The sequence below is a fragment of the Plectropomus leopardus genome, chromosome 8 (genome assembly GCF_026936395.1).
Source record: "Plectropomus leopardus strain MGB_pleo_1.0 chromosome 8, ASM2693639v1, whole genome shotgun sequence".
Taxonomy (NCBI): domain Eukaryota; kingdom Metazoa; phylum Chordata; class Actinopteri; order Perciformes; family Serranidae; genus Plectropomus; species Plectropomus leopardus.
This window is the reverse complement of record NC_142183.1, coordinates 33,289,723-33,311,959: the sequence shown is the minus strand read 5'-3', so window position 1 is coordinate 33,311,959 and position 22,237 is coordinate 33,289,723. Positions and strand designations below refer to the sequence as shown.

General features: G+C 39.4%; 1 protein-coding gene and 5 non-coding genes across 8 annotated transcripts in view; 1 reads left to right on the top strand and 5 right to left on the bottom strand.

Annotated features, from left to right (window-relative positions):
- LOC121948552 (F-BAR and double SH3 domains protein 1-like) overlaps window positions 1-21,840 on the bottom strand; it is a 28,674-nt gene extending 6,834 nt beyond the window's left edge. For 2 of the 3 annotated variants that reach the window (XR_015777312.1, XM_042493970.2), the window contains exons 1-12: window positions 21,736-21,840; window positions 19,394-19,491; window positions 19,178-19,223; window positions 17,059-17,132; window positions 15,284-15,428; window positions 15,019-15,155; window positions 13,369-13,432; window positions 10,568-10,696; window positions 4,183-4,305; window positions 1,345-1,440; window positions 221-337; window positions 22-126 (exon numbers count right to left, since the gene is read on the bottom strand). Coding sequence is in view for 2 of the 3 variants with exons in the window: in XM_042493970.2 (XP_042349904.2) it covers window positions 22-126; window positions 221-337; window positions 1,345-1,440; window positions 4,183-4,305; window positions 10,568-10,696; window positions 13,369-13,432; window positions 15,019-15,155; window positions 15,284-15,428; window positions 17,059-17,132; window positions 19,178-19,223; window positions 19,394-19,491; window positions 21,736-21,756 (1,155 nt within the window). In the remaining variant the exon portion in view is untranslated. The remainder of the gene's footprint in view (window positions 1-21; window positions 127-220; window positions 338-1,344; window positions 1,441-4,182; window positions 4,306-10,567; window positions 10,697-13,368; window positions 13,433-15,018; window positions 15,156-15,283; window positions 15,429-17,058; window positions 17,133-19,177; window positions 19,224-19,393; window positions 19,492-21,735) is intronic. The other variant, XM_088081393.1, reaches the window with a different exon arrangement.
- trnat-agu (transfer RNA threonine (anticodon AGU)) lies at window positions 4,972-5,045 on the bottom strand. Its single transcript has one exon. It is a non-coding gene; the product is annotated as a tRNA-Thr (tRNA).
- On the bottom strand, window positions 6,285-6,358 carry trnat-agu (transfer RNA threonine (anticodon AGU)). The gene has a single exon. It is a non-coding gene; the product is annotated as a tRNA-Thr (tRNA).
- trnat-agu (transfer RNA threonine (anticodon AGU)) lies at window positions 7,866-7,939 on the bottom strand. The gene has a single exon. It is a non-coding gene; the product is annotated as a tRNA-Thr (tRNA).
- Window positions 8,567-8,640, bottom strand: trnat-agu (transfer RNA threonine (anticodon AGU)). The gene has a single exon. It is a non-coding gene; the product is annotated as a tRNA-Thr (tRNA).
- Window positions 8,865-8,938, top strand: trnat-cgu (transfer RNA threonine (anticodon CGU)). The gene has a single exon. It is a non-coding gene; the product is annotated as a tRNA-Thr (tRNA).
- Window positions 21,841-22,237: the final 397 nt, after the last annotated feature.

Below are 22,237 nucleotides of genomic sequence, written 5' to 3'. Positions count from 1 at the left end.
AACCATTAAGAAAAGAATTACCTTGGCTTTCCTGACGCTGTCCTGCACCTCTGCTATCTTCTGCTCCACACTGAGCCCCGTCTCCCCTGACAACAGCTTCAACCGACTCTCCAGCATCTGCAGAGCCTAAAAGACACACAAAGACACTCATGAATGTTACTTTTTTTTTTATAAGCTGCTGAAAATGTATACAGACAGTCATCATAATGATAAGTCTCACCCTCTCTCCATGGGTGATGATCTTGTAGTCCTTGGCGGCTTTAGCGGTCCATTTCTTGGCTTCTTTAACCAGACAGCCCTCTGCTTCAGAGGCACAAACCTCCTGTAGAGTCAACACCTGCACAAAGACAAACATCACTTCATTTTTCAGTCCAAAGCTTTGGTGCATCATTAATATAGCAGCCATTATCACAGTACATTTTTTATGACAGGTGTTGTTACATTACAGAGATAAACCATAAAATGCTGTTATATTCACCCCTGTACATTAACAGCAATCCATACAAAGTGAACCATACAGCCATTCATATCATCATCTTTAAGCCCCACCTGTATTTTAAAATTCTCACTGTCATCATCAAAAAAAGACTAGAAATAATGGACCTTGATGTGAGTCCCTACATCATGTGAGGTGTGCATGCAAAAAACAGTCAACCGTCTTGGACAGCTAGCTATGGCTACACCACTTGGACAAACCACATGGTACCTACACAATAAGAGGCGCAAATGCACAAAAACATCTGCCATCTGGCTACGTCACCACCACTGGAAATGTGAGATGTCACTACAAAGCTGACTGTAACTCACTTAATTCTGAACAGATTTTAATGAAATTTGGTTTGTTGTAAACGCAGAAAATTGATCATGGTACTGGTTACTTGTTGGAATTAAAATTAGTTATGGGGGCGGATCGAATCAGTTCTACGTATACAGAGTTTGACAATAAATAATAATAATACTAATAGTCTGCTAATGATCATATTTAGGGTTATCTTTTCAGTGTATTACTAATATTAATAATTATGTATGTATATATGCATTTATTTATGGATTATTAAACGTATACACACACATATTTTAAACACACATACAGCCTATTTATTGCTTGGATTTAATGATGAACAATCTTCTGAAATGTTCCTTTACTTTTTGTTACTAAAAATATTTTTTTTATCCATAAAATGCAGGGAAATTAGTGTCTTTTAAGAATTTCCATCCTGATGAAGGCAGTTATCTTAAACTAGCCTCTGCACTGCCAAAGTTCACACACACACACACACACACACACACACACACACACACACACACACACACACACACACACAAATAAACATGCAAACACACCTTGTCACGTGGAGCTGGCTGGAAGGTGAATTCGGGGATTTTGCTGAAGGAGACAGATTCCTGAAGAAACTGCACAACATTTTTCTCTCTGGTCACCTGACAACATAGCAACCAATCAATGTTAATCTGGAGCAAACTAAACAATTCCTCTTACCCTATCCTTTTCAGGACAACAGCTTTAGAAATATCTGCTCTGAAAATAGAGGAAACGTCTGCACCTCCATTCACCTTCATGAGTGCTGATTCAGGATAGTTTAAGCTAAAAATGCACTTTATCACTAGGGTGCAGGTATTAAAATGTTTTCTGCCCACTCACTTTTTGAAGAGAACAAATTAACTGACCTCAGATTTCACTCAGTTGCTACATTGGTTCAGACATGTTGTGTATGTGTTGAATTTCCATCTGAAACCTTTTTTTGTTGTAAAACTTAAACCTAGTTGTACCAGTAAGCTTCTTAACTTTTCCATGAAAATTCAAAAAAATGTATCTTTGTTACTATCTTCTTGAATCTCTCTTTGTCCTTACTTTTAAACATGGTCTTATTTGACCTTTTTCCTCTGTGTGTTTACTTGTGTCTTCATTGCACATTTCTCCCCGTCTGCCAACCTCTCTGTAAAGTCTCTGCACCCACCCACTTGTTTTCAAGAGACAAGGTGAGAAATGTCTTATGTCTGGATTCTCAGGAGCCGCTGTGGGAGACTTCAAACTCAGACAGTCAGCTAAAACTTTGGACATTGAAAAATACCTTTGAATTGAGAGCCTCCAGTCTGGCTGTTGGCTGTTTGGTTATTGAAACTGGTGGTTTTGATAAGCTAAGAAGTGTAGAGGGCCCCACGACTGAGTCCTCAGACCTAGACATCAGGTAACATTTAGCACTGCCAGTTCCCTCGCCTGAAAGTCAATGGGCCTCATGCAGCAACATTCTCTTAAACTTCTAACATATTTTCTCTTAATTTTCTGGTAAAAGAAAGCCTAAGAGAAGTCCAGATGCACCAAACGCTCCGAAGCATCCAAACCTGCTCTGAGCAGGTGAGCTGCAGGTAAACACTGAACACTATATAAGGGCAGGTGTTGTGCCGTGTGCAAAGACTCTGACAAGACTGGAGATGACACAAAAAGGGTTGTATGAAGAAGAACATCTGCAGTAGTAAAATTGACAAACTGTCAAATAAACTTAAAGAAACTAAATGTGATTTCAGGGAGATGCTTTGAAGTATTAAAAGTAAAAGTACAGGTGCACAAAGGTTTATAAAAATCTAATAAATCTGAATAATGAAAAACTTTAGAGAAAAAGCAACAAGTCCTCATACATACAGTACAATATGAGAAGCTGGAAAAATGACATACAATAATAAAAATAGTTGCCAATTTCTCGTCTAATTGTCTTAGCAGCACTTGTATACTTTTATATGGTTTGTTTGTAACATAGTTATCTAATAACAGTAGTGGAGTAAGAAGTACAACATTTCGCGCTGAAGTGTAGTGGAATAGAAGTGGAAAATGGCATGAGATTAAAATATTTAATTAATGTAAAAGTCCTCAAATTTGTACTTAAGTACAGTACTTGAGTAAATGTACTTGATTACACACAGTAACTGAAATTACAGTACCTGTTGGGCTCAATGCTCTGGGTAAAGTATTTTTCTTTAGCCCTGAAATGTAGTACTCCAGTCATTATAATTACTCATCTATAACTACCTCATCTATATTAGATTAAACAATATTCATGCATTTTTAAGTGTTCCTCAAATATAAAACTTATTTTCCTTGCCATGGACAACAATTAATGGACTGTGAAATTGAGATGTTTTTCTCTTATCTTGGTAAGGGTAGTCTTGACCACTCGTGAAATTTACTCTTACCTTATCAAAAGTAAGAAATCCCCAAAATCAAAAATTAGAGGAAACTGTGTTTATAAATTGTTTCTTGCATGAGCCACAATGTTTTTTATGAATGGGTTTATGGTGAAGTGTGAAATAAGGTCACTGGTTAACACAAGCTGAAGAGACTTTCAGTTTTTTTTCTACAACATCAAATATGTCTGTAAATACCCCACTGTGAACTTTGAAACATTAATGCTTCTTAAACAAGGCATTTTTCAAGTTTGAAATCAGCTTTCCAGCCTCATTATGGTGGCAACATTAAGTCTGAGATCATAGTGTAGTTTGACCTCAAGACCTACCGTTTTAGTTTGGCTTTTAATTGAACTTTATTTATCTATTGACTCATCTACTTATTTCTACATTTTAGTCTCTCTCATAGTTTTACTGCTTCCTATATGATTTTATGTTTTTTACCATATTTATTATTTTACTTTGTGCTGTTATCCTGACAGTTTGAGTACTTTACTTTTCTATCTTTTATTATTACTAGTATCATTTTTTTTTTTAAATTTATCTTACTTACTTACTACTACAGGTTTATCCTGCCTCTGGTGGTTTTCATGAGTACTCCTATTATTATTTTTTTTTAATAACAAAATCTTCAGAATCTTGTTTTTATTTACATTTTGTTTTCATTTGTTTGTGTGCTTGTGTGTGTGTGTGTGAAGCACTTTGTGCCACAGTTTGTTTGGATGAAAAGTGCTATATAAATAGAGTTTGATTGATTGATTAATCTAGGCTTCAAAACTCCTAAAAGTGGTGTCCATTTGTGAAGAGTATCATAGACATTTGTTTGTCACAGAGCTTATTTTCTGCAATAATCAAAAGTGAAAACTGAAAAAATCACATAGGCTTTTTGACAAGGGAAACCTGTAAGCATCGGCCAACAAATAAACATCATCCCTGAGAAGCACCACACAGATGCAGACGCAGTATACACAAACACCCATGTACCTTGGCAACACTCTCCCATATGGTGCTGTACTGTTTGTGTGTAGCCAGACAAGTATCCATCTCTGTCCCACACAGCAGAGTGAAATGGCTCCTCAAGTCATTGTAAACATCACCGTCCATTTGCTGATGAGGGAAAAAGAGAACAGCAGACAGTTTTCATTATTTCATCCTTTTTTAACCATTATTTTTTTACATTACAGCCTTTATCCAATACTGTCTGACTGTAAAAACACAGTGGAGGCCCCAAGGTAAATCTGCTGTTGGGCCCCTACCATAACCAGCTATTCCCCATCTTAAATCCTCAGTGCATCATGCATACTCCCTATTGCTTGCAAGGTCATATCAAGTACAGTAAACACAGCACACTATACATGGCAAACTAAGGGTCCAGTTAGTGACTGGACAGGGTCTGCTGTCCAGTCACTCCTGTCTCTCTCTCCACAGAACTAACAGCAATAGCTGCAACATCAGCTATGTCTGTTATGCTCCTATAACACCCATCATAAACATATGATGAGTTATTATCTGATCTCAGCAGCGAATCATCAGGGAGATGACAGCTTGTATCACGCTGTCATTCATTTGTTGTCCAAATTTCTGTTGTGCAAATTTGACAGTTTTTTTTGTTGTTGTTGTTTTTCCAACAAGCATGTGTGTTTGTCAGATTATTAGATAGATATAAGGTGTTTCAGAGGACAGACTGTCTAAAGTGATGTCAGGTATGGGTCAACTCAACATAGATACATGTAACAAAGGCAAAGTGATAATACAGGTCACAGTTATCACATGAGGCACTGCTGGGATTTGAACCCAGGATCTCCTGTTTACTAGACAGGCGCTTTAACCAACTAAGCCACAGTGCCTGCTCCTTCCTATAGGACCAACATGCTTCAGATCTCGACAGTGAGAATATTAAAAAAATAACCACTTAACAATGGTTTTGTTCAGGGTTTTTAGAGACATTTCTTGTCTTTATGATTATAATTGTAATCATGAACATCTTTTTTTGGTGTGTCTGAGTCTGTACCATAAAAGGTGCTTTGGTTTAGTTGGTTAAAGAGCTTGTATTGTAAACAGGTGATCCTGGGTTCAAATCCCATTGGTGTCTAAATCAAGTTTTCTCCCCGTGGCTACTTTAATATTACAAGCAAATGTGTCTCAACCCTCAAATATGATTTTTTTGTTGTGTTCCAATACACATGTGTGTGATATTACTAGATATATTACAGGATTTCAGACTTAAGCCACTTCAAATATGACCGTGTATAATCTGACAGAGGCAAAGTGTTAACTCAAGCATTGGAAGAAGGCGCTGCTGGGATTTGAACCCAGGAGCTCCTTTAACCAGCTAAGCCACAGCACCTCTTCTTATCTACTTAGAGTGCCTTTCTGGGAAACAGGAGATCCTGAGTTCACATCCCAGCAGTGCTGCACAGAGATCATCTCTATCACAAAAAAGTGTATATCATATTTTCCTCTGTTCTGAAACACATTTTATCTCAATTCATCCAGTAGGTGTTAAAATATTTCAGCATGAAACAGACATCTGTAGGTCCACACAACTATTGTGACTAAAATGTACAAAATGATTTCACACCCTAGTCAGATCAATTCATGTTTTCTTCACACTGGAGGAGTGTGGCACTGTGATTTAGTCAGTTAAAGTTGCTGTCTTGTAAACAGGAGTCCTGGGTTCAAATCCCAGAAGTGTCTCAAGTGGATCTCCTCTTCACATCCACAGTCACAATACAAAAACAGCTGTGGCCCATCATGCCTTGCTCTCTCCACAAAAATACCAGCAATAAGTCCTCATGGACCTGCACCATAAGCTGTGCTTGTAACGCTTATCCTGAATGTATGATGAAATCTCATCTGACCTCAGCAGCAAAGCGGGTAGAGAAAATCTTGCACTGCTTTCTCTTTAGCTTCTTCCCTCACAAACTTGATGGTTTTTGTTGTTGTTCCAATGTGCAAGATGTGTGCAACATCTTTACAAACATGTTAGGTGTTTCAGGGTAGATATCTGATTACATCACATATGGGTCACCTCAAACATGACAACACATAGGCAAAGAGATAACTCAGACTAGAGTTGTCACATGAGGCACTGCTGGGATTTGAACCCAGAATCTCCTGTTTACTAGACAGGCACTTTAACCAACTAAGCCACAGTGCATCTTCTGTAAGCTGCAGCCTCTGTCCAAAGGTTCATTGAGCAAGGCACTCACCAAGACCAACATGCAGTAAAATAGTATATATAGCTATGGCAAGATTAAAAAAAAAATCAACCCAAAACAACACCTTATGATCATTGCGTTCAGATTCTTAGAGACTTTTCTTGTTTCTGTGTGAACATTAATCTGAATGATGAAAGCAATTTTTTATAGCACACTGCTATTTTAAGGTGCTGAGACTTAGTTGGTTAACATGTCTGTCTAGTGAACAGGAGATCCTAGGTTCAAATCCCATCTGTACCTCATTTGATGACTGGAGCTTTAGTTTTGCCTCTGTGACATCAGTGTGAAGGGATTTCTGCCCTGATCCTCCTCTTCAGGTGTAGATGAATGATCAACAATAACTCATCATAGTTGTTTACGTATTCCTGTCTTGAACGGACATCCATAGAGCCATCCTACAAACAGAGACTAACTGTGACTGCAGCTATGATGTTAGCTTTGGCTGTTATGTTCTTTTGTGTTCTCACACTCTTTCACAACATATGATGAAGTGATGAACTGATGTTTTTTGTTGTTCTCTAATAATGACGAATAGGTGTTTCAGGGTGAAGATCTGTTCAAACTGATGTCAGACATGGATTAGCTTAAACACACTACACAGAGATAAAGTGATAAGTCAGTTTAGAGGTGTCAGATGAGGAACTGCTGGGATTTGAACACAAGATCTCCACTTTACTTAACAGGTGCTTTAACCAACTAAGCTTCAGTACCTCTTTTCCATTCTGCAGCCTCTGTCCAATGGTTCGTTGAGCAAGGCACTCACCAAGACCAACATGCTGCAGATTTCTGTAGTATGAGTGTTAAAAACACATTAATCACTTACCAACCGTCATGTGCAGGGGTTTTAGAGACTTTTCTTGTCTTTATGTTGTATTATTTGGAATCATATTGATGTTTTTTTATGCGTAATTAAGCTGTAACATTAGATGTGGCTCTTATCTTCTTTTGTTTCTTACACTCATCATCAACATGTGATGAATTGACATACCCAGCAAGTAATAAGGGAAATGAAACTGTTTTCATTAATTTTTTCCCAAAATGCTTGTCTTGCAATTTTAACACTTATTTTTTGTTGTTGTTCAATCAAGATCAAGATCAAGACAACCTTATTCACCCCAAAAGGGCAATTCCGTTTACAGTCGACCAATCACACATAACAGTAAAGACAGTATAAAACACACAGTCAACAGCAGCATTCAAACATAGACACGTCGGTGCGACAGATCAACAGATGGACAACCTGAGCTGAGCAGCAACAACACAGATCACCGCATGGGTAAAAATACCCATCCGTAAAGCATCCCTACATATACATTTTAGTGAGAGAACAGAGATCAGAGGCTGTTTGGGGTAGTGATCTGTTCACACTAACGTCAGATGTGGATCACCTCAATCATGGATATATACAACAGCAGAAATGATAATTCCAGATGTAGTTAACAAATCAGGCACTGCTGGGATTTGAACCCAGGATCTCCTGTTTACTAGACAGGCACTTTAACCAACTAAGCCACAGCACCTCTTCCTTTTTACAGCCGTCTCTGTCAAATGTTTCACTGAGCAAGGCACTCACCGAGACCAACATTTTAGGGATCTCTACAGTATGACTTTTTTTTTTTTTAAATTAACCACCTAATAATCATTGTGTTCATGATTTTTAGATTCTTTTATTGCCTTTATGATCATTAATCTGTTTTAGAAAGTGCCCAAAGCTAATGGAGCTGTGGCTTTGTTGGTTAAAGTGCCTATCTAGTAAACAGGAGATTCTAGGTTCAAATCCCAGCAGTTCCTGTTTGACTGGAACTTTAGTGTTTTGCCACTGTGACATCAGTGTGATTAACTGTGACTGGAGCTCTGATGTTCACTATGGCTGTTATGTTCCTTTGTATCCTCACATTCTTTCTCAACATATGATGAACTGTCATTTGACCTCAGTAGAACGGTATTAGATATGTGAAAGCATTTCCCCCAAATGAAAATCATGAATTTGATGTTGTTTGTTGTTTTTCTATGAGACTAGTGAGATGTAATTACAACCATATTGGGTGTTTGAGGGTGAAGATGTGTTCAAACTGATGTTAAACATGGATTGACTTAAACACACTTCACAGCAATAGGATGAGAATCCCAGTTAGAGTTAACAGATGAGGCACTGCTGGGATTTGAACCCAGGATCTCCTGTTTACTAGACAGGCGCTTTAACCAACTAAGCCACAGCGCCTCTTCTTCCTACTAGAGTCTCTGTCCAAAGTTTAATTGAGCAAGGCACTCACCAAGACCAGCACATTAGGAACCTCTGTAGTAAGAATAATCAAAAAACGAACTAAAACCACTTTTCAGTTGTTGTGTTCAGGATTTTTCTAGACTTTCCTTGTCACTGTATGAACATTAAGCTGAATCCTATGAACATGTTTTTTTTTGTGTGTCTGATTGATTACAGAAGAAGGTGCTGTGGCTTAGCTGGTTAAAGCGTCTGTCTCGTAAACAGGAGATCCTGGGTTCAAATCCCAGCAGTGCCTGATGGTTACATAAGTTATCTTAACTGAAGTCTGTCATTGTGAATCTACTCTATGCATCTCTCATGAAGATGTCACTGACACTGTACTTCCTTAAAAGATATTCCCTTAGTGCTTATGTGTAAGTGATCACTGGTCCAAATTCTAACTACATAGATTTTAATCTCAGGTTGAGATCAGGTGACTGTGAAATCCACAGCATATGAATCACATCACTTTGATTGTTTTCGATGCTCTCTAACTGTTTCTGAATCAGCTGTTTTTTATCAACATTTCTCTTTAAAACATGTCCATCCTAAGCAATAATGTCACTTTATTGGAGAAAAATCTTGGTAGAGATCCTTGGTAGAGATCACCATCATGCTGAGTAGGGTGGCACCCAGGTAGGGTGGTTTAGTTGGTTACAGCACCTATCTTGTAAACAAGAGATCCTGGGTTCAAATCCCAACAGTGCCTTATCTGACAACTCCAGGCTGAATTACTACTAGTGGTGCAAGCTTGTATCTCCTTGATGATTTGCTATTGAAATTATCATAAGCTGTGGATAAGTGTGGGAAGACAAAGCAGCATCACATCCATTGTTTATGTTAAACCTCTATTAGCAGGGGGTGATGGGGCTACAGCTGCATTTAAAACACATATGCTTGTGATGGGAAATAGCCATTAAGAGGAGACATGAATCAGGCCCTGCTGGGATTTGAATCCAGGATCTCCTGTTTATTAGACAGGCACTTAAACCAACTAAACCACAGCGCCTGTTACTAGTAAGAGTAACACCAAAAAAAACAAACTGTTTATTTATGTTCATGGAAAATTTTTTTCCCCCAGTCTAGTAAGCAGGGATGCTGTTGACATCTTTATGAGAGATTCAACATGAAGAGATAATCTGTGTAACAGCTAGGCACTGCTGGGATTGAAAACAGGATCTCCTGTTTACAAGACAGGCACTTTAACCAGCTAAGCCACAGCCCCTGTTATTATTAGTTATTTTTGCTGATTATAGGTCCCTTTAACAAGGCATCCATACAACTCAGATGGCATCCATACAACTCCAGACAGATAAATCACAAAAGGGATGTAGCTATAACTATAATGTTTAGGTTTGATACGTCATGACTAATATGGCAAAATTGGGAAGCAAATGTAAATGTCTGCATTATCCTTTTCAAATACCTCAATTTTTAGCTGACAAGACTGAAACAAAACCCAGGAGTTTTTAATCTAAAAGAGGGTCAGTAACATTTTAATTTTTTAAAATCTTTGTTTTAGGGGTTTGAAAATGCTGGAGTAGTTTGAATGCTAGTGGTAAATGTAGCATTTTAAAATGACATATTAATGTGCATGTAGTGGCTGGAGTGGGCTGTTTACGAGGATGGATTGTGAGCTTTTATTTTTGTTTGGAAACTTTGACATCAAGAAGGAAAAGATGATGCCAGCAATTAGATTTTTGCTCAAATGTACAGATTGTGAAGTGAGAAAAGGGAAAGTTGGATGTGTGTTCTTTGCGCTTTACAGAGCAAACTCAAGAAACCAGCAGCCCACAACATGCCAGGAAATGATGTGGTTTGTATTTTATCAGATGGTTTTAGCTTCCTGTTCTCTAGTTTGTATGTGTCATGTTGTGTGTTTTACCTCCATAATATGTGGTAAGTCATTCGTATAGTAGTGTTGATGATGGCCATTGACTGCTGATAATGCCAGCAGATACTCATTACGAACTTCAGTCAAACGGTCTTCACACTCTTTTAACCTGGTGTTGAGCTGCAAACACACACACACACACACACACACACACACACACACACACACACACACACAATTTAAGTTTTTAGTTCAAGTAAAACATGCAATAAACATGATAAAATTTAACATAAAAAAGTAACAAATCCATGAAGTATAAGACTACTCTAAACTACGGACACTAAACATCTATAAGTCTACAGCACTTAACTTTATTCTACTAAAATTCACTTAAAGTCTCAGAGTTGTTTTAAAATTATTTGATAATGGGTTGTCTGATAGAAACTTCATGATGTGAGGATCACCTCAGGGAGGCGAAATTATTTTGCATGAATATGCACCATTGGGAGGAGTTCGGAGAGGCCATGGAGAACGACTTCCGGACGGCTTCAAAGAGGTTCTGGACCACCATCCGGCGTCTCAGGAGGGGGAAGCGGTGCTCCATCAACACTGTATATGGTGGGAACAGGGCGCTACTGACCTCGACTCGGGACGTTGTGGATCGGTGGAAGAAATACTTCGAAGACCTCCTCAAGCCCACCGACACGCCTTCCGGTGAGGAAGCAGGGCCTGGGGACTCGGGGGTGGGCTCCCCTATCTCTGGGGCTGAGGTTACCGAGGTGGTCAAAAAGCTCCTCAGTGGCAGGGCCCCGGGGGTGGACGAGGTCCGCCTGGAGTTCCTCAAGGCCCTGGATGTTGTGGGGCTGTCGTGGCTGACGCAACTCTGCAGCATTGCATGGACACTGGGGGCAGTGCCCTTGGACTGGCAGACTGGGGTGGTGGTCCCTCTTTTTAAGAAGGGGGACCGGAGGGTTTGTTCCAACTGCAGGAGGATCACAGTCCTCAGCCTCCCTGGTAAGATCTATTCGGGGGTACTAGAGAGGAGGGTCCGCCGGATAGTCAAACCCCGGATTCAGAAGGAGCAATGCGGTTTTCGCCCCGGTCGTGGAACTGTGGACCAGCTCGGGACCCGTGTCCCTCGGGGAGTCCTGTGGGGAATATGGGGTTTTGGACTCCCTGATACGGGCTGTCCATTCCCTGTATGACCGGTGCCAGAGCTTGGTCCACATTGCCGGCAGTAAGTGGAACTCGTTTCCGGTGAGGGTTGGACTCCGCCAGGGCTGCCCTTTGTCACCGATTCTGCTAACTTTTATGGACAGAATTTCTAGGCACAGCCAGGGTGTTGAGGGGGTCCGGTTTGGTGACCTCAGGATTGGGTTTCTGCTCTTTGCAGATGATGTGGTCCTGTTGGCCTCATCAGGCCGTGACCTTCAGCTCTCACTGGATCGGTTCGCAGCCGAGTGTGAAGCAGCCGGGATGAGAATCAGCACCTCCAAATCTGAGGCCATGGTTCTAAGCCGGGAAAGGGTGGCGTACCCCCTCCGGATCGGGGACGAAGTCCTGCCCCAAGTGGAGGAGTTTAAGTACCTCGGGGTCTTGTTCATGAGTGAGGGAAGGATGGAGCGGGAGATCGACAGGCAGATCGGTGCAGCATCTGCAGTAATGCGGACTCTGCACCGATCTGTCGTGGTGAAGAGGGAGCTGAGCTGAAAGGCAAAGCTCTCGATTTACCGGTCGATCTTCGTTCCTACCCTCACCTATGGTCACGAGCTTTGGGTAGTGACCGAAAGAACGAGATTGCGGGTACAAGCGGCCGAAATGAGTTTCCTCCGTAGGGTGGCTGGGCTCTCCCTTAGAGATAGGGTGAGAAGCTCAGTCATCCGGGAGGAGCTCGGAGTAGAGCCGCTGCTCCTCGGCGTTGAGAAGAGCCAGATGAGGTGGCTCAGGCATCTAATTAGGACGCTTCCTGGACGCCTCCCTGGTGAGGTGTTCAGGGCACGTCCCACTGGTAGGAGGCCCCGGGGAAGACCCAGGACACGCCGGAGAGACTATGTCTCACAGCTGGCCTGGGAACGCCTCGGGGTTCCCCCAGAAGAGCTGGACGAAGTGGCCGGGGAGAGGGAAGTCTGGGCTTCCCTGCTTAGGCTGCTGCCCCCGCGACCCGACTCCGGATAAGCAGAAGAAAATGGATGGATGGATGCACAATTAACCAATAATAAGCTTTCTCAGCATTGATGACCTTTGATCACACTGAGAGATTTTTAGCTGTGTTGCATCATTAACTTCTATCTCCTGCACCTAAACTGATCCACAAAAGAGCAATAGTTGGCAAAGAGTTATGAGGCACAGGTCAACGGTATAAATATACCTTTTAAAAACTTCTTTATATATACTTATATATACTTTAGTCACAGTCACAAGGCATCTGCCCTCCACCAATTTTGCATCTGTGAAAGTCACTTTGTAATGCCCTCCAGACAAAGAAACTAGCTCGTGAACATGGTGGTGAATTGAGCAACTAAAGAGACAGATATTTGTGTCAGAAGTTGGTACAGACCAAAAACAGGGCTAAAAGAGAGTAAGGACAAGAACACTTCTCTAAAGACTACTGAAAAATGAATCCTAACGCTGCTTTGTTTCTGCTGGTTAAATATGCTGCTGCTTGCAATGCGTTAAAGGCTGAAAATATTTGGTGGCTCTCTGTCACTTTGTTTTGATGGTTTTCTACCCCTCAAGCTTCTAGCTAATTTGACAACAAAATGTGCCGCACAGTTTTTGTGGTTTGTGGCAGTAGCTCATTTCTAGGAACTGCATGCGCAGTACATTATAACATAGTTCATTTAAAATTATACCTTAGCAGTCATCTTTTGTAGTCCTGTTTTAAAGTGGAAAATTCCATGTTCACTCTTTCTGGCTCTGAAAAACACAGTTAAAACACATGACATAGAAGACATAAAAAGACAATAATAAAAGACATACAAGGTGTTGCTATAGATTATCTGAAACACTGTTCTGTACATAAACCTTGGACTACATTTGCCTGAGATAGCATTTAATTTATCTGTCAGTGTTGCACAATGGGTACAATTCATCACTTTAAAGATTAATACTTGTAGGGCTTCATTTTTTGGCAAGAAACTTTTAAGAGTATTAGTGCATAGTGGCCAAAATGTCAACTTTGGATAAGTTCAACCAAGTCACAAAAAAAGGTGACAGCCCTTAATTAACCATGTTGGTTGAACCTTATCTTGCATGTTTTTGAGTGGTAACGTGATGCAAAGCTCACGTTATAATGATGCATTAATGTCACAAAGAATATAAGGGCAGACCACTGGTTTTGCAGTCACACAATATCACTAAATGCAAATGCAGTCAGTTAAAAAGTTAATGTTTTAAATGTAATTTGCAGCAGTTGCTATCCCTTTTTGGCAAGTAAGAAATTGCAATTTATGCATTGTATTTGTCTCTTTAAAGGTATGTACACAGGTAAAAATGAGCGGAGTGATTACAATTAGTCAGAAAACAACCCCAAAGAATTAAATCTAGTCATTTTGTGGCAGAAACAACCAAAGCAAGTTGAAAACTGCATTGTATTTGTTGCATTAGACCTTTAAAGGTATTTACACAGGTAAAAAAAGGACTGGGTGAGCTATAATCTGTCAAATATATTACTATGAATGAAATCAGGTAATATAATGCAGTCTTATAAGGATAATAGCAGGTAACACCTTTATTTTTACATTACCCATCCCTAAAGTATGATAGACTACTTTCCAAATGTAAACAAGATTTTAGACATATTAAACACATACAAACAACCAGAATAACAATATATTGTCTATAATCTCGTAAATATCATGCCCTATCAAACTATAAATCGCATACACGTGAAAATTGGGTTTCAAGAAACATTAGAATTTCCCCAAGACATACCTAAGCTGTTACCACGGACATAAAGTTATGAGTATTTACTTGCTATGATTGTTTGATCCATGTGAGAGCAGCTGAAGACGTGAATACTGGGTGATACAGCAGACGATCACTTTTTGGCATCTCGCCAGTTAAAGAGCTGAAATTATCGGCCTAGGCGATAAAAACCCATGTCTACCGCAGAGTCATTTGACCCAGGTGTGACTGCCGATGGTACGCCTTCCCATTGCATTAAAAAAGCCAGATGCTAGAGTGTTAGCAGGTTTTTTGTGCAGTGGGAATGAGGCTCTAAAGGAATGTTTTCAAAGGCCTCAGGCCTTTTAGAGATGTTTACAGACTTTACTTCAAGGCCTGAGCTCTATTGACCTCCTAGACATGTTTCAAGCAGACAACACTGGCTAACATTGTGTTTGTATATTAAAAATGACTGTGCCTCTTATTGAATACAGTCACTGATTTTTTTTTATAGGTTAGCATCACATTTTTTTGATTGTCTGTTTGTTTTGCTTCTGTCACACACACACACACACACACACACACACACACACACACACACACACACAGACACAGACCTGCTCTGTGCATCCGCAGCTTTCTCTCTGGCAACATTGGCAATATGACTGAGTTGGTAATAGCTCTTCTTGATCCTGTGCAGCTCCCGCAGAGCATCAACCACTTCCCCCTGTACCCTCTGCAGCTGCTCCAGGCCCTAACACACACACGAATGATGAAAAAGCACTTTATGAGTTACTCTGTGTTGTAAGGACGTTCGTTGTATTTGAGCACTCTCTCTGTGTGTGTGTGTGTGTGTGTGTGTACTGTGGGCAGTTCTCTTACTCTCTTAGCTCGGATGTCCTTTGCATTGCGAAGACTTCTGGAGGCGTGTCCAATTAGTCGGCGATATTCCTCTGCAGCGGCTAGTCGTGATGCGGCAGAATGAGCTGTGGCATCTACCACTGACCGCCACACGCCAAACACACTCCTGAAAGAACACACAGATACCAATGGATTCACTGCATTTTGCTTTAGATATGTGTGAAACTGATCATAACAGACATAATGCTAATACACACGTAAGGAGACACAACTTAGTTTTACGTTACAAGTATATTACAATGTAAATAGCCACAATGCGCACTTTGATATATTCCTGCTCATACTGTTTGTATAATTTGTACATATAATAATGGGAACAATGCATTTGCTAAATTTGTCAATGAAGACAATACTGATAGAAAGGGCAAGAAAATAAAGAAACAGAATTTCACAAAATGTGCAGCACCGGTTTTTCAAATGTCAAAAAAACAGCAGAGTGGCAGCATGTGCCTGATAGTGTAAATGCTGTTACCTTAGAGAGTCAAACCGTGGCCAAAAATAAAAAGAAGGGGTCTGATATTAAAGTGGCGACCAAAAAAAAAACACATTGCCTTTCACAGGCAGAGTGTGTCTGTCACGAGTGGGGGAAAGGGGACACTAGAGCTCACCCACCCCCCACCCCCATCCCCCTTGATGAGAAAGTGGCAGGGATCCTCGGGGAATCCCTCCAAAGTGGTGTGGTGTCGAAGGGGGTCACTGATGTGCCAGACGCACTGGATGACTGCGGTACATAACGCTAGGCCCAGCGCAGCACAGAGATCCAGGAGCACAGCTTGTGGACGTCGAAAACAGCTTGTAAGCCACTCGTCATCATGGGCCAGTGGATCTTGCTGGTCCCTGAAAATCCGCTCCTACGCACCTCATCCTCTCACAGTACCAAATCAGCCACTGTGCGGCTTTACGCATTGTGATTACATGCCTTTTTATATCCATCCATCCAATGACTGTTTCTGAAAAGCTTCAGGTGGGAAATACCCTAATTGACAAGCAATTTTGTGCAACAAAAATTTGATAATATTAATATCTAATTCTAAACTTATCTGTATAGCACCTTTCAAAACACAGTTATCCAGTGCTTTACAATGAAATAAGACACATTTAACACACAGAAATAAAAAAAACTAAAAGCCATAAAACATAATCACATTATAAAAGACAATATATAATAGATGAAAACAATACATTAAACTATGCACTTGTATCTGCCAGACTGAGGCATCGAAAACAGCAACAGCGTAAACGTAATGTATCCTATAGTTCACCTTATTATTTCTGAGAATACATTTCATAACATGCAAATATTGTTTAATAATTACAGGGTATATCTGAGGGGTTCTTTGACATTAACAGATATCTCTGCTCGTATTTAGTATCCTAAATCATGTCTTCATGTGTGCACTCCAGGGGAGTATCAATTAAAAAGTTTTTTTTCATTCATGTTTACCCGTTTTTGCAAATACACTCTTATATGATACATTAGAGGTAATATTTTGATTTATTTTACACAACGGTATCAATTTCGTGTTTCATCCTTCTGCCTTCGGCATGGCAGTTTGTCCTCTCATCAGTTTCTGTGCATAGGCATGGGTCAAAATTTCTGCTGAGGACTGCACATTTTCCTGACAAGTTTGCTTAGAAAGTGGCATACGCCTTCTTTTGTGCATATACCTTCATAAATGAGGCCCCTGGTGAGAAGGCTGTGTACTGTGTGTGTGTGTGTGTGTGTGTGTTGTTACCCAGAGGTGACAGCATCTGTATTTCCTCTTTGCCAGTCTCTTTTCTGGTACTGGACAGCCAACCTCTGAAGAGCCTGAAAATGCACAGTAACGCCACATCAAAACCCCAAGAAACAACACTAACATGACTTGTTGGTGCCTCAATATGATGTTAGACATGTCTGTGGCCGCACACCATCATCAGGTAATTAGCATTTAGCTAAAGCGCAACTGTGCTGACATAAAGCCTCACAGAAGCACTAGCTTGGCTGTAGACCTGTACCTTCCAGTTTGGGCGCCCACTTTCACGTGTAGGTGTTCTGATCAACAAAGGCAAAAAAACACTAAGAAATAGAAATTACCTTCCAGTTTTTTTTTTACATATTTTGTGTCATGGCTCTGACACCATGTGTGGGCATAAGTCAATATAAAGGATTTTAAGCACATGTGTTTGTCAGAAAATTTTGAGCAGAACTTTATAGAAACTGATTTTTTGGGGTTCGTATAAACACTTGCTCACCACTGCAGAACATTAGTGTGGTGGAAAAAATATTTTTTCAATGTTTAACATTTTTTTTACCGATAAAACTCTTTGTTCCAACTGATGTCATACCTCAAGGTCATAGCTAGCTTACTGCCAGACTACAGAAATGTCTAAAGCTATGTAGGCCTACGGCATCAGCTGGGATTTACAAAAAATGATATAGCTGTTTTGCACTTGCTAATGTTTTATGATGGTCACGGATGACGGCTAGTCACGGCTAGCATTGGCATCAAATTTGAGGTCTGATTAGTTCGTCAGTGTGAGGTTATCATTAGCCATTGGTGGAACGTAACTAACTACATTTATTCAAGTACTGCAATTACAAATATCAGGTACCTGTACTTTACTTGAATCTTTTTTTTTCCATCCCACACATTTAGTCCACTACATTTCAGAGGGAAATATAATACTTTTTACTTCACTACATTATCTGAAAGCCTTTTTAATAGTTATTGGATAAAAAATTATGTTTGTTATGAATGAAACCCAATAGTTTGTACAAGTGCAGATGACATTGTCAATGAATCAATTAGCTGACTGACAGAAAATTAATTAGCAACTATTCTGATAAACATTTAAGTCATTTCTCTTTTGATTCTCGTTAAAAAAAAGTTTTTTGGGTGTTTTTTCTGAATTGAGAGTTTTGGCAATCATTTTATACATATTTAAGCCAATTTCTTTTTTTTTAATAGTTTGGAGTTTTGGGGTATTTTTTCGTGTTTCTGAATTTGGTTGCATCAGAAAATATTTTAATAAACATTTTCTTTTTTCAATAGATTTGAAGTTAACATTTAAGTTTTTTAGATAGTTTTCAATAGTGTTGGGGTGTGTTATTTTTCCAGACTTTTTTTTATATTTGGTACAGTAATTTTTCATATTTTGAGAACATTTTTCTGATTATACTTACTTTTACTGAAGTATTTTCACAGTGTGGTAATTGTACTTTTACTTAAGTAAAGGTACTAAATACTTCCTCTGTTATCCCCTTTGACATTCTCTGTTTGAATGTGTTTTTTTGGTTGTGTTGAGTGGACACAGATGCTTTTTAGGAGGAAACTTGTTGGACATCTTTCATGTATTTTTTTAATGGAACATCACAACGCATATAATTTGCACTAGACACAGTGTGCATAGTTGTCATGTAGAAAACCCTCACACTGATTTTTGAGCCAGAATATGGCTCTGCATTCGTGCCACACTCTAGTACAAAAAGGCTTTAAATGAGGATGCACACATAGAGACACAAACACACACGCATTTTTTCAAAAGTTCTCACACATATGTGACAAATTCTCCACCGTGGTGCAGAAAACACACAAATCTCTCTACAGAGGTTCCCTGAGGAGGCAGGAACTTGGAACATCTACTGAGAACTTTAAAAATATGGAAACTGAGGTAAAATAGTCAGGAAAGCATAAATGTGTGCTGAAACATAGTGTACACATAGAGTTAAACGAGGCAACAAACAACAACGCTGCGCTGAGGTTCTGATATGGGACCTCAAATCAATAAATGAGTAGCAATTCCAGTAAAAAAAAACAGAGAGGTTCCAGTAAGAGGATTAATAGTGGACCAGAATAGCTCGCCTGTACTCACCTGAGCATACTCTTTCTCTATCGCTGCTCGCTGCTTACTGAACGTCCTTGGGGAACACAGAATAACAAAACACACAACACACATCAACAGACATGTTATTTATCATGCACTCGTTCTCTGCTTCTGTATTGATCTGTCTTCCTATCACCCTCGGTGTGTTTGAATCCAGTGGGAGGATTTCATGCAGATTTCTGGTGAGTCTGGTGAGTGCTGTACCTGATCTCCTCCAGCAGCTCAGTGTCCTGATGCTGTTTGCTCTGCAATCTGCTGAGCTGCTCTGAGAACACCAGTTTCACCTGCTGGCTCTCCTTTACCTGCACACACACAGACACACAAAGTAAATTTATCAAGTAAGGCACTTAAGTACAATTTTGAGGCATACTTGTACTTTACCTGTGTATTTCCATTTTCTGACACTTTATATTCAATTACATTTCAGAGGGAAACATTACAGTTTTTACTGCATTAAATTTTGTTAATAACTGAAGTTACTTTCAGATTCAGATCAATAATACAACATGCAATCAATTAATAAATTATGATGAGTTAAGGTGGAGGGGGGTTAGAACCTACCGAGCAATATATAAAGTAAATCTAATGAGCTCCACCCAAACAGCTGCAAAATTAAAGTAATGAACATATTACAATAATGCAATCCACTATCGCTCCATAACATGCCTAAGACGCCTTGGATTGGAAAAAATGATGGCTAGTGTGGTGGCTGCAATAGAAATAAACCTGCTAATGTTTTGAACATCCATCATCATGCTTCTTGGAATGTTATCGCCAGAGGAGAAGTCACAGAACATGACTCAGTGGAAACACAGTCATCTTGCTGTTGTTTTTTTTTTTTTAAATAACTACATTAAATGTGGACACATATTGTGTGCGTCCCTCTTCCTGTGTGTTACCATGGTATGGTAATCTGTTATTTGAAACTAGTCTTGCTGTCTTCAAACAGCATTTTGTCCTTGTGTGAGACAGCAGCAACTGCAACCTCTTGCATAGTGGCCTACACCATAGAATGTCTTTTTATGCTGTTTTCTTTTGGAAAGATTAGGCATTTTAAATGGCAATGCTTGCCTTTCCACCAAAGCAAGTTCCCTTCAGACACTATTTTGCAAGGGTGAGTGAGTGAGGTTTTTTTTATCCTCAGTAAGGAATGTCTCTTTAAAATTTTTAAAAGTGTTATGAAAAGCACAATATATAGTATTGTACATGTGAATAAAATAATTATTGAACGACTGTCATGCTAATAGTCTTTTAATAGGCTACATATGAAGTTCAAGATTGCTAATGTCAACATGACACCATTTTTGCTAGATGTTGTAATTGTAAGCAAGTTAATTTTCAGCCATTTCTAGCTGTGATAGCATACTGCATAAACGTTAGCATATTAACAACACATTTAAATAGAACTAAAATTTTGTCAAAGCAGATAGTAGCAAATATTATACCTTTGCATGTAGTTATAATAATAGTTAGCTTACTTCCTGGCTACATTACAGACTGGTGCTTATCACTAGCTAGCAGTAAGTTGGCTAGTTAGCAGACTCATTATATCTTGTTTAGCATGTGGCAGTAGCTATTATATCGTTTGAAACAGTCCTACAATCCCAAAGACACTGCTGAATAAATCTGAGGTTTTTGAAAAAATTTGTAATGCTGTTGTGAATTGTGCCATTGACAATTACCCGACCTTACTGAAATAGGCCTTTTTCACAAAAAAGACATTTTAACATGTCACAGTAGGAAGAGCACAGGTGTAAAGAACGAAATTAATGATGTCCAAATTCTATTCAGCTACTCTGATGTCAGGGTCTGTGTCCTGCATGCTGGCTTAAATAGAACAGAGTCATCGTTATCGTTGTTAGTAACACCTGTGCTTTTCCTATGTCTGCTGTGAGAAAGGCCTATTGGTCACCAATAACAAAGCAAAGCAGAAAACCAACTTTTTCTCCATTAAAATCATATGTATACTTTGCAGCTTAATGGCAAATGTTTCCAATCATAAACTGTATAATGAGTTATGTGCTGCAGGATAAAAAGAAAATATTTGCTCTTAAGAGAGCGATGTTAAGTCTAACTCTCACAAGAGTACAAGATGTAACGTCAGAAGTCTCAAATACTTCATATGCACTAAATAAGTCTGTACAGCACATTCATTTAGTGCTTTTAACAAATACCTTGAAGAGTCAGTACATGTTGGCATTCACACAATACACCCTGATATATTATCAGTACTTGCAGACAGATGCTTTCACAGGAAATTCATCCACTATCCAAAAGTATGTATTTCAAATGCCATATGTACATACAACATAAACGCATATCTCTAACTGGAAGCATACCATGTGATGCACTTAGTATTAATATTTGATTGATGTGCTCTTTAAAGAGTTATTAGAAAAAGCATTAACTTCACAGCACTGCTGGCAAGAGGAACAGACATGAAAGTAGTTGAACAGTTAAGACACAAAAAGTGAGTGTGCAGTAAGCACTCTGTACATGAATATAAACTCATATTTACTACGAATATGAAAACTACAGTAGCTTACCTTTCGCGGTGGCGGCTGCATAACTGAAAGCTGATAGTGTCCGTTATTGTCTCTGTTATTATGTGGTGTTACTGCTACTTCCTCAATATTTTCACACACTGCATGTACATGTGCAACTCTCTCTCTCTCTCTCTCTCTCTCTCTCTCTCTCTCACACACACACACACACACACACACACACACACACACACGCACAGTGTGGTGTTGGCCTATAGAGGGCAGTAGACTCCACTGGTTATACCATTTTAAAGAATAATCCAGCTCTTGTTTTTAGTAGGTTTCTCGCAAAAGTCTAGTTTGAAAGTTTAAAGATTTACTTTTTGTGATGTTTCAGTCACAGTTTGGTCATTTATTACGACATAAAAGAATGGCTTTTACCAACTCTTTCAGCAGTTTCACAAACCACTGACATCAAAGTGCAGAATTTACTTTCCAATTCTATATTTGAGTCACAATATCTGTTTTTATTGCAAAATACCCAACCATGTTTGCAATTTAAAAC